At 40.9% G+C, this 11,403-nt stretch overlaps 1 protein-coding gene across 1 annotated transcript in view; it reads left to right on the top strand.

Moving 5' to 3' along the window:
* The first annotated feature begins 1,136 nt into the window (after nt 1–1,136).
* Nucleotides 1,137–11,403, top strand: part of LOC100761462 (sodium leak channel non-selective protein) — an 81,261-nt gene continuing 70,994 nt past the window's right edge. The window contains exons 1-2 of the mRNA XM_035453371.1: nt 1,137–1,273; nt 2,600–2,741. Of these exons, the coding sequence (XP_035309262.1) occupies nt 1,224–1,273; nt 2,600–2,741 (192 nt within the window). The 5' untranslated portion in view covers nt 1,137–1,223. The remainder of the gene's footprint in view (nt 1,274–2,599; nt 2,742–11,403) is intronic.

Below are 11,403 nucleotides of genomic sequence, written 5' to 3'. Positions count from 1 at the left end.
TGCCGTCAATCTTATCAGTCTTTGACATGCTATCACTGACTGTCTTGCTGTCTGGCTGCCTTAATAAGTCAGCCGCTTTTTCTTTCTCTGTGGACCCAAATTCCCAATGGCAGATATTTCCGCAATTGTACATCAGTGACCAGTTAGAAATCAGTGACTTTTTCTTAAGCCTTCACTCATGTTCAGAGTCATTTTTCTGATTAGTCTCATGACATAGAGATGTCTGTGCTTTTTGTTTTGTGGCCCTGGGTACTATGGCTTTGCCATCTTCATCATCATCATCATCAAAAAAACATCATATTATATACATGTCCTCTGAGTACATTGCCGTACCGAGGGACAACAAACAGCAATAGCGTCTGCCACCTGAATTGAGGTTTAGTCTCCAAATGCAGCATTTCTGCTCCTCCAGAATGATTTTCATTTCTATGTGTGAGTAAGAGGTACCTTGTCTGTCCCCTCTGTTTACCAAAACTGTCTTGACTTTTACTGCTAATGTCCACAGTCCCAATAAAAAACCTTGTCATTTTAAAGTAAAAGGACTTTTCACAAGGGGGCCATAGCAAATGGCTTTTGATGGCCTGTTAGCCCATTTGTGAATTAGTAGGACCAATCTTGGAAAGGGATAGAAATCAGAGAAGGTATATGAAGATTAGCTGCAATCCGCCTCTTAAGAGGCAAAGAGAAGTGAGGAGAATCCACAAGAAAAACTAGCATTGGAAAGATGGGGGAAAGGTCAAGAAAGCATGGACTGAATTGTAGCCAAAAACTTGTTTGTAATCCACACAAATTTTTACTGTGAGTCCATGCTACTTCTACCATGTCTGTGTATACAATTAATTTGAATATTTAATCATAAGTAAAAGGCAAAAGATAATGTGTGGGATGAAAGGAGATTTATCTTTGGGAGCACAGTAACAAAGCCTTCCTCCAGATTTTTTTTTTAAAAAAACTGGTTTAATTTGCTGTTAACGTTTGTCCTTTCCCTGCAGCAGAGAGCAATCTGAGATCCTGTTGTGTGATGTGTTGTGGGCCTTTTCTGCCATCTACCGGATTAATATGCAATTGCATGTTATTCTCTGACGCCTAAATATTCATTCCTCTTTTCTTCCTCTCTCCCCCGGCCCCCCCTTCAGCTAAAGCAAAGCGAAGCAAATGCAGACACCAAAGAAAAACTCCCTTTGCGCCTGAGAATCTTTGAAAAATTCCCAAACAGACCGCAAATGGTGAAAATCTCAAAACTTCCTTCAGATTTTACTGTTCCTAAGATCAGGTATCGAATTGATTCTTTGATTTCGTTATCTTCACTACAGGGCTCACCATCGTAAACCTACCTCAGCCCTTCTTTCAGGCTGGGTTTGGGGTTGTGCTTGAATTTGTTGTCTCCTGCTCTCCCCGCTGCCTTTGTCATAGGAAGCCTGAGTCCCAAGCAACCTCTTAAGAGGAGAGGCAGGTGGGGCACGAGCTTCTGTCCCCGCCTCCCTCAAGGGACTCCTCGGCGGCGATTACACCTCCCAGGTATAGACAGAATGGACGTTGCTCAGAGCGTGAAGGAGGGTGGACTGGGGTTCAAGCACTGCCTGCATCTGGCACGCAGCTCTGAGTGGTGTCTGTATGACATCCGCCTTTGTGTATGTGGCAGTCTTGTCACAGTGTAGTCTGCCTCCTACTGGTTAGAAGAAGCATGGCGTTTGTACCCACACTGATTCAGTCTGTGCCAGCTTCACCTTCCTACTAGACAAACACGTACCGAAGTTGCTTCGAACTGCCTGCTTTTAATAATTAAAGGCTAGTCTTCCGATGGGTAACTCCAAAATCTCCAATACAATCAGAATCATTAAAATTTTTCTATTTATTTATTTTTAGTTGTCTTTGTGAGGGATTATGAAAGTAGAGCCAAACACTGTAAATTCAAATCGATAAAGAACGTCCAGTCACATGATGACTGACATAGGTCCTGAGCGATAACTCTTTATCCGTTTTCACCCTTCTGTCAACATCAAAAGACATACTGATGCAAATCTGGGTGGTTATTACACCACTGCGGGTTTAATACAGTCTTAAGGGTCTGTTGGCATGAGGTCTGTTGGTGACCCAAGTGTCTCTATGTAGTTCATGCATATTTGTACTTCTAATCTTTTTTAAAGTTAACTGACTTTGCTTATTTGCATTGATGTTATTTAATTTTTTTCCAGCATATTTTGGAGATCAGATGAAGTCTTTTTCCTTTTGAGTCTTTAAATGTAAAATTATCTCTCAAGGACTTTATAATGAATAGAAGTTTGGAAAGATGAAGACTTTCAAGTCTTATCGGAAAGATAAAGTATCTCATTACCATACTAGGATTCAAATCACACCCTTGGATTTGATACCCTTGCTTTTAAGCTATTTCAGGGACATTATGCTTTTAAACAAGAGTTTGCAAGGATTCAGGAAGCTTTCTCTAAGTTAAATATTTTGATAATTAAATCTAACCACCTCCCTTGTTATGACACTTTATTTTTTTGTGATCTTCTACACTGCTTCATGGTCTCTATGAAATGCCACCTCTGGCTCCATTTCCTGAATAACGCCTGGTGTGTGTACTTCCTTTACAAAGGGAAAGCTTCATGAAGCAGTTCATTGACCGCCAACAACAGGACACCTGCTGTCTCTTCAGAATCCTCCCTTCCACATCTTCCTCGTCATGTGATAACCCCAAGCGGCCCACGGTCGAAGACAACAAATACATTGATCAAAAAGTAAGAGCCACTGTCTCCATTGCCAAACATCTCTAAAGCATGCATTAGAGAAAAACACGGGTCAATTATTTAGGGTGCTGTGTTCCTGTGTCTCAAGATAATAAAAAGAAGAGAAAGGTTTTATTTGCAAATAATAATAGATATTTAGGAAGATGGAGTTTCTTTCCCACCTGGTCCGGCTGCCAATTAGCCCCAAATAAACACACTGAAACATATTAATTGTTAAATTGTCTGGCTGATGACTTAGGCTTCTTATTGGCTAGCTCTCTCTTAATTATTAACCATTTCTATTACTATGTATTGCCACAAGGCTGTGACTTATCCATAGTCTGGCATGTTTCTCTTTCAGCAGCATGACATTTCTTGACTGCCTCTCTCTGCTTCTCTCTCCCCAGCCTTCTTCTTATCTGGTAGCCATGCCTGGCTACTGGACAATCAGTGTTTTATTCATCAACCAATAAGAGAAACATATGTACAGAAGAACATCCCACATCATATTTGGGTATATGTGCATACACATATATACTGTTTGTGATGCAATTCATACTTCCATTATATTTAGAAGTAGAATGCCAGAGTTCTCTCATGCTCGGGCTCCCCTGTTCATCCTCTATCCTACAGAGCTGAATATACTGTGTCTTCTGGCTTAGTCATCTTGCTCTAGCCTAGGTTATAACAGTGACTGCTGCCTTTGCAGTATGTCTCTTCTTTTTAAAGAATTTTTACTCATTTACTTTCTCTTCATCATCTACAGATCACATTCCTCATTCTTATGGGACCCAGGATTGTAGAGAATACTCTGGTGCCAATATCTTCTTTTTCATTTATTTTTTTTGTCAGAAAATAATTAGGTTTGTTCAGGCTGGTTGGATTTTATTATCTCTGGAGAAGCCTTGAGATGTTATCTATATTCTTGGGGTTCAGAAACTCTGCCAGTATGTACCTTCTCTGTTGTTTCTCACCAGAATTGCCCAAACTGGGGAAGGGACTGTTTGCAGAACAAGATACTTGCACAGGGATATTTCAACCTATGACATGCTCAAGGATGATATATTCATTTTAGGGCTGCTTTTTTCTCCCTCTCAATTCTTGTCTTTACTTTTGTCTTGTGCATTAATGTTTTCCTCCTCCCACCCCAATTTTTTTCTTCCTGGTCACAAATTTGACTTTAGGTGATACCATTCATGGCTTCCACTTTTGTAATGAAAAGTCATGCCATGTGTATGGTACTTTTGACCTCTTTTGGTTTGTTCTTGGCTGTGTTTGTTCCAACTAAGAGCTTGTGGTGTCTACTTACCAGTCACTGGTACTTTTGACCTCTTTTGGTTTGTTCTTGGCTGTGTTTGTTCCAACTAAGAGCTTGTGGTGTCTACTTACCAGTCACTACCATAAACAGGTAAAGAGCCAAATGGACAAAGGAAAGGCATGTGGAGAGAAGGCACCATGGTCCAGGCCAGTCTGAAGTCTCATTTTGCATGTTGGAAAGCAGACTGGCATTGCCATGCCAACATAATGAGATTTGTCTCATTATATTTACAAATTTGGCCATAAACCAGCAGTGAAGCAGCTAACTCTATACCCTGCCTGCTGTGGTTGTATCACCTGCCTCCAGGAGAAAGAACAAAAAGCTGAGGTTCCCAAAGTGCACAGTGTGGCAAAACCAGAACACACTTTCTAATCATTAGGAACAATGTCACACAGAAAACTGAAAATCAACCCCTTCCTTAAAAGAGAACGTGAATTTCTCACAACTCCTGGTAGAATATCGATCACTTCATGAGGAAAGGACTAAGAAAATGCTTAGCAGGTGTGGGGTGGGTAGGGGAGAGCTTGGCTGAGGCGAGTCTCCATGCACCCAAGCCTTTCCACCATGTACTATTTAGTTTAGCACTGAAAATGCTACTTCTCATTTTCTGTATGCCCTTTTTTTGGATGTGACTTCTTTTTAGCTTAGCAGACACATTGCACCTCAGGTGCCATCCATGTTGCTTAGCTTAGGGAAGCTGTAAGATTTTGAAGGTGATAATCAGTCCCCAGCCTCTGGAGCTGATTAAAGCCCATCCTGTTTGTTAAACAAAGCCAGTCATAGATAACGGTGTGTTTCTCTACATCTTGTCTCAGCCTGATGGACCTTATGCCATTGAAATGTAGGTGAGGGGGGTGCTGTTCTTCTCCCATGGCATTTATTCTAATCTGGGCAAAAATACTCAGATTTGGAAGTAAAATGTAAGTCTGCCTCCAGGTCTCATCACCTGATCCTGGTGAGAGAGAGCTACCTATAGTGCCATGTGTCTGAGTTTGCTTTCTGTTGCTGTGACTACCGAAAACAATATGGGAAGTAAGGGACTTATTTCATCTTCTAGGTTACAATCCATCATAGAGATAAGTCATGCAAGAACTAGAGGCAGGAGCTTGAAGCAGAAACCAGTGAAGAACACTGCTTACTGCCTTACTCCCTCTGGATAGCTTTCTTACATTATGCAGGTCCACCTGCCCAAGGATGGCACTACCCACAGTGGACTGGACCCTCCTACATCAGTTAGTAATCAATAAAATAACACACAGATGCTCACAGGCCAATTTGATGGGAGCAACTCCTCAACTGAAGTTCCTGCTTCCCAGGGATGTTTAGATTTGTGTCAAGTTGCCAAAAACTAATCCAGATACCATGCAACCAACCTTCAACCTTTGGCTCTATTTCAGTGATAGAAAATTAGATTTCTTCCTTTCTAAAAAAAATTGTTTGCAGCAACAGCTTCCACCTGTTTCTCGAGCTGTTTATAAATTCTTAAGATTTCTCATCTCTGTTTGAGAGTCTTTGTCCAGGGCAATATGAGACAGAAACTCCAGTGTGAGTTAGTATCCATGGTGAGGACTTCCAGTGTAGTAGAAAAACTAAAAGACTCAGAGAGTAATATTGGGGTTCAAGCTTCAAACTGAATATCAGAAAAAGAAAAGCAGCCGGCCACTAACTCTTAGCTCCACCTCAGCTCAGACCAAAGGGGTGATCCTCAGACTGCTCCAGACTTTCACTGCTCCTCAGATTCACTCAGACTGCTGTGCTGTCCCTCAGTGTGGCTAGAGACAATTCCTAGGCTGAATGCAAGCTCTGAGATCCTGCTCCTGTTTTACATACCTCCCTAATGCGGGGATTAAAGGTGTGTGATCCCAGGTGCTGAGATCACCTTTGTGTGAGCTGTTTCTTTTAGGACTGAATCAATTTTGTGTAATCAGTGTGTCCTTGAACTAACAGAGGTCTGTCTGCCTCTTAATCCTGAGTCCTGGGATTAAAGGTGTGTATCACCACTGCCTGATCTCTATAGCTTAAAACTTGCTTTGTTTTCTGAATCCTCAGATAAGCTTTAATAAATCATAAATAATGTATCATCACATTCCAGGAAGCAAAAGTGGAAGGAAAAAATGGTCCAGCATTGATATTTTAATTATACAAGTATCTACTCATGTTTCTTCATATTATTGATATCTAGGGCTTCTTATACAGAGTGCTTCCTAATAACGCCAGATGTGAACTTGACATCCTAGCAACCCAGTGATACAACCAGTTCACTCAGCCTGCAGCAATGAACTCTTCAATCCAAATTCTTGATCACTGCTCTGCAGTCTTTGTCACCTTGATGTTTCTGCCTTACCCCTAGCCAGCATGCTACTTGCTGGATCAAAACCTGCCTATGATCTAGAATCATAAGTGAGCGTTGCAGAACCTCAAAAGCTGGAACCCAAGTACAAAAATGGGAGTAAAATGATAAACATTAATTTTAATGTATTGTTAATCCTTTCCATTTCCATAAGTCTTCCACATTCATTCAGTAATTCTACAAAAATGTGTGGAGCTCCACTATTTGCTTATCTACCATTCCTCTGGATGAGGAAAGTCAAAAGAAATCAAGATATGTACTTCAGAAGATGATGACACTACGAAGAATCATAAGCAAACAGGTTAAAGTAAAAGCTATTATGGGAACAGGAGCTAGAGAGATGGCTAGAGTACTTGTTTCTCTTTTAGAGGACCCCAGTTCAGTTCCCAGTACTGACACAGTAGCTCGAACTATCTGGAATTCCTGATTCGATGCCTTCCTTTGACCTTTGTAAGACCCAGGTATGCACTAGATGGGATCTCCTGAGTCCTCCTTCCAGCACAGTTGAAAAGTATCGAAAGGGGCTTCTGGCAAATAGGGCCCTACAGAAGGCGACGCCCCATTGTCTACCCTGTGTCTTACATTCTCATGGAGTAAATTAAAGGCTTCTAGGAGATTTTTCTCTTCACAAAGCTTTGTTGATTGCCATGCAGCATTTCAGGAATTTTCTGTATGATTACAGACTGTCATATGGTTTGTTCTAGTAACTCTGCATGTAGCAAGTTACTCAACCTGATCTATAATTTCCAGAGTGAGCATTTATGCACTCAAAAAATAAATAAATAAATAAAGGCAGAGGGGGTGGGGGAACAAACTGCTTTGGTCTTTAGGGGTGTTGATTTTCTTAAATAATTCTCCCAAGTAATATTTTAGAGGCAGCTCTAAAAATCTATTTAAAGATGTGGGTGGGAGAGATAACAGGATGCTAACAAACAGCCATGTGTTGTATCTCAAGGATACCAGGCAGGGTGGTCCAGGAGGGATAGCCAGGGCTGGTGTTCACAACACCAAATACAAAAATCACACGCAGGTATCTCTCTGATAACTTAAAACTGCCTTTGTAGGTAACAAACTGACTGCTTAGTCATAATAATGAAAAGAAAACAAAAAGGTATACAATATAAAAATGCAAAGCATAGTTTCTCACTTTTATTAATCTTTTAACTTGTTGGCCTCAAAGTAAGAGGTGCTGTGTTTGGATGCACATTCTTCTATTCAATAGCTCTGTTTTGAGGACCATTACACATCCAGAATGTTCTGGAGGCAGTGGGAAAGTTGTTTACTGTCTTCAACTAGTAAGAGAGGAAATTCCTAACAAATATTCTTCAAAACTGCATTTTTTACACATGAAGATTGTATGCAGTATGTTTATGTTTCTTGGATGTATATTCATGGAGGTGCAAAAAAGAGCTATAGACAGTTGTCCCCTATTTGAAGATTTAGTTTTCCTCAGAAATATGGCCCGTGCTCCAGTAGGTTGCCGATGCTCCCATGGGCAGCCCTATACCATAACCATATGGGCACCACTACTTGAATTCAGTACCTTATATATATTTTAAGAAAAAACAATAAAAGGGTACATAAAATTGAGAGAGGGACAGGGGACCTAGAGGAGTTAGAGCAGGGGGTGAAGAGTGGATATTATCAAAATGCATTGTCATGTGTGAAATACCCAAAAATCTTTTGTAGCTAATGCAGGATTTAGACATTCTGAACTATCTCTAAAACAGGCTTCAAGGAACTAAGGTTGCTGCTAAAATATGTAGGGTACTGATGTCAATCTATTTTTTTCTCTTTTGGCTAAAGTTTCACTTATAGATCTTATCTTTCAGTAATTGCTAGGCCAATTGTTGTCTCAGTTGTTGCTAAGGTCACATTCTTGTTATTTGCACGTGAAGTTCAAATGCATTTGAAACCTAGGATCCTAGGGCTGCTTGGACTCTGGATTTAAATTCCTAAACAAATTAATGGCTCGAATCAAAGTCAATCATCTGTCTCTCCAGTCCGCATCTGTTTATAAGAGGTATAAATGTAGAGCCGTTTTGTCTTTACATCTATAATTCAAAACTTCCTGGCATATGTTTCTCGTTTTTTTTGTTGTTGTTGTTGTTGTTGTTGTTTTATTGTTTTTGTATATAGGGGTGTTTGCCTGCATGCATGTCTGTGGTCCACATGTATGCAGTGTTCTTGGAGGCCAGAAGAGGGAGTTGGATCATCCGGGAAGAGAGTTACTGATGCTTGTGATTGAACCTGGGTCTTCTGGGAGAGCAGCCAGTATCTTAATGCTATGCCATCTCTCCAAGCCCCCCAGCATCTATTTGTGACTTACCAGTTAATACCATGCATTAAACATTTTTACTTGTTTTCAGTGGATCAAGGTGCCTCATGCTGTGCATTGCAAGTCACTGTCATATAGTTGTGGCTGACTTGGCCAAATCTGTGGTGACCACCCCTCCCCCCCCAGCCATTGCTTGAGGATGAAAGCACTGTCATAAAATTCAAGTCAATTAAATTTCCAGCATTTAGTTCCCAGCGTTGTAAGATATACACATGACCATCAATGTGATTCCCTTCCAGATAAATAGTCCTTCATAACATTTACCTCATCTACAGTTATCTCATGGATTAACAAATAGGAAAACACAAACCAGAGGAGGCCTAAAGATTTAAAGTAATATTTTAGTGTAATGTTACTTCATTATCAAAATGCATTTCAGACAGCAGCTGTGTACATTGACTGTGCGTAAGTGTAGAATCTACCATCTTCAGCTTTTACAGCTTACATGAAACCCACATAAAATAGAGTTTCACACAAAATAGCAATCAACTTACATAGCACTTCCTAGAGTCCCAGGAAAGAGTGATCTCTCCCTGTCTCTGTCTGTTGTACATATTTTATTTTTATGCCTGGTGTTTATGAAGGATTCAGAATATAAAATGTGGAAATAACTAAGATTAAATCTCTCTTTTTTATTTATTCTTCTGTCATACATTACATCCAAACCAGTTTTCCTTCCCTCCACCCCTTCCTGTTCCCTCCTGCCTCCCCTCTTCGCCCAGACCCACTCCTCCTTGGTTTCACTTCACAGAAGAGCAGGCCTCCAAGGAACAGCAACCCAACATGGCAAACAGGCTACACTAAGACCAGGCACAGACCCTCATATCAAGGTTGTACTAGGCAATCCAGTAGGTTGAAAATGGACACAAGAGCAGGTGAAAGAGTCAGAGACTCAACTCCCACTGTTAGGAGTCCCACAAAACACCAAGCTACACAACCATAACATACATGCAGAGGACCTAGAGGAGTCCCATGCAAGATCCTCTTGGCCCATCACCTGAGGTTCCCTTTGCACATCCTAAGACACATTTCAAAGCTTCATAATGTGACATTATAATGGAATTCACCTTTATATGCATTGGAACATGACTATTTTAGTCTTACTGCCACCTACATTAGTCACCTTTTAAATTCTTTCTTTCCAAGCATAATGTCAACTCCATAAAAAGTTTACTTTAGAGAAACCTCTTGCTGTACACATGATCTGCCACACTGGCTCCAATATTAATTTGCAGCTCATGGGTGCATGATAAATTCAAATCTAGTCAAGTGAGGCACCACCTTCCACCTATGTAATTTTAAGTAATTGCTTATTTCCAATTACTATGTTTTACGTGGGAGCCATTCAATAGAGTGGCTCATTACAATAATTGCACTGTGCCTTCCCTGCAGAAATGATGCTCATCAAGTCCTATTCATCTCGGACCGCGGTTTTGTTTCATGGTCAGATGTTCATGTACCCACTTTCTCATATCTTATTGCTCTGTTAGTGCCTTCAAAATGAGATTAAAAAAATAAGTCCATCTGAACTTTCCATATTAGAAACAGATTTATTATTAACACTTCAAATAAAAAAGAACAAATCTTAGTCACAAAGTATAGTTTTGTTTTGCTTGTCTGTTTTACTTTTGGGGACCCTGTGTCACACCATACAGCAGGACTCACATAGGAGATTTATTGGAAGAGGAGAGAGAAGGGGCAGAAAAGGGGGCAGAGACTGGTTCCTGGGAACAAGGGTGGTGGAATAAAAAGAGAGGGAGACAGGGGAAGAGGAGAAGAGGGAGGGAGGGAGGAAGGGAGGGAGAGAGGTGGAGAGAGAGAAGGAGGGGAGAGGGAGAGGAGGGGAGAGGGAGGGGAGGGAAGAGGAGGGGAGGGGGAGGGAAGGGAGTTAGGCAGAGCCCTTTTAAAAGGGAACCTAGTGAATGTGCACAGGAGGTGCTCTTAGTGGCTGCAGCTGAGGGAGTATCCTGTCAGAAAAATCAAGGGCAGGCCAGTACAGATGCTTGAATACTAACACCCTTCACCCAGCTCCCAATAAATACAGGGAAACTTACTCTATAAATGCCAACCTTAGCTTGGCTTGTTTCTAGTCAGCTTTTCTAACTTAAATTATCCCCTTTCTCTTTAGTGACATTTTACCTCTGGGCTTTTTACATTTCTTTATTCTATGTATCTTTCTTTCCTTACTGTGTAGTTGGCTGTGTGGCTAGGTAGCTGGCCCCTGGTGTCCTCTCCTCTTTATCTTGCTCCTTGCCTGCCCCTTGCTCTTCTCTCAGGTCTAGATTTCTCCTATTTCTTCTCTCTACCTGCCAGCCCTGCCTAATTCTCTCTCCTGCCGAGGTCTGGGTTAGACCAATCAGGTGATTTAAATAGGCGAATTAACACAGCTTCACAGAGTTAAACAAATGCAACATAAAAGAAGGCAGCACATCTTTGCATCATTAAACAGATTATTCCATAGCATAAGCAAATGTAACACATCTTAAACTAATATTCCACAACAAAGTTAGTATTTATGATGTCTCCTTCTCAAGCCAGTCTCGTCATTCTGCAATCAATTGGTCCCAAGAATGAAGTGATTATTGGGCCTCTCCATTGCAAAAGGGGAATCTAACATTCCCTAAAATGTTAGTGGCTGTTCCCAAGTGACTCAATTAATTGAATTGTT

The sequence above is a fragment of the Cricetulus griseus genome, assembly GCF_003668045.3.
Source record: "Cricetulus griseus strain 17A/GY chromosome 1 unlocalized genomic scaffold, alternate assembly CriGri-PICRH-1.0 chr1_1, whole genome shotgun sequence".
Taxonomy (NCBI): domain Eukaryota; kingdom Metazoa; phylum Chordata; class Mammalia; order Rodentia; family Cricetidae; genus Cricetulus; species Cricetulus griseus.
Note: the sequence above shows the minus strand (reverse complement) of the source record. Positions and strands in the feature narration are given on the sequence as shown.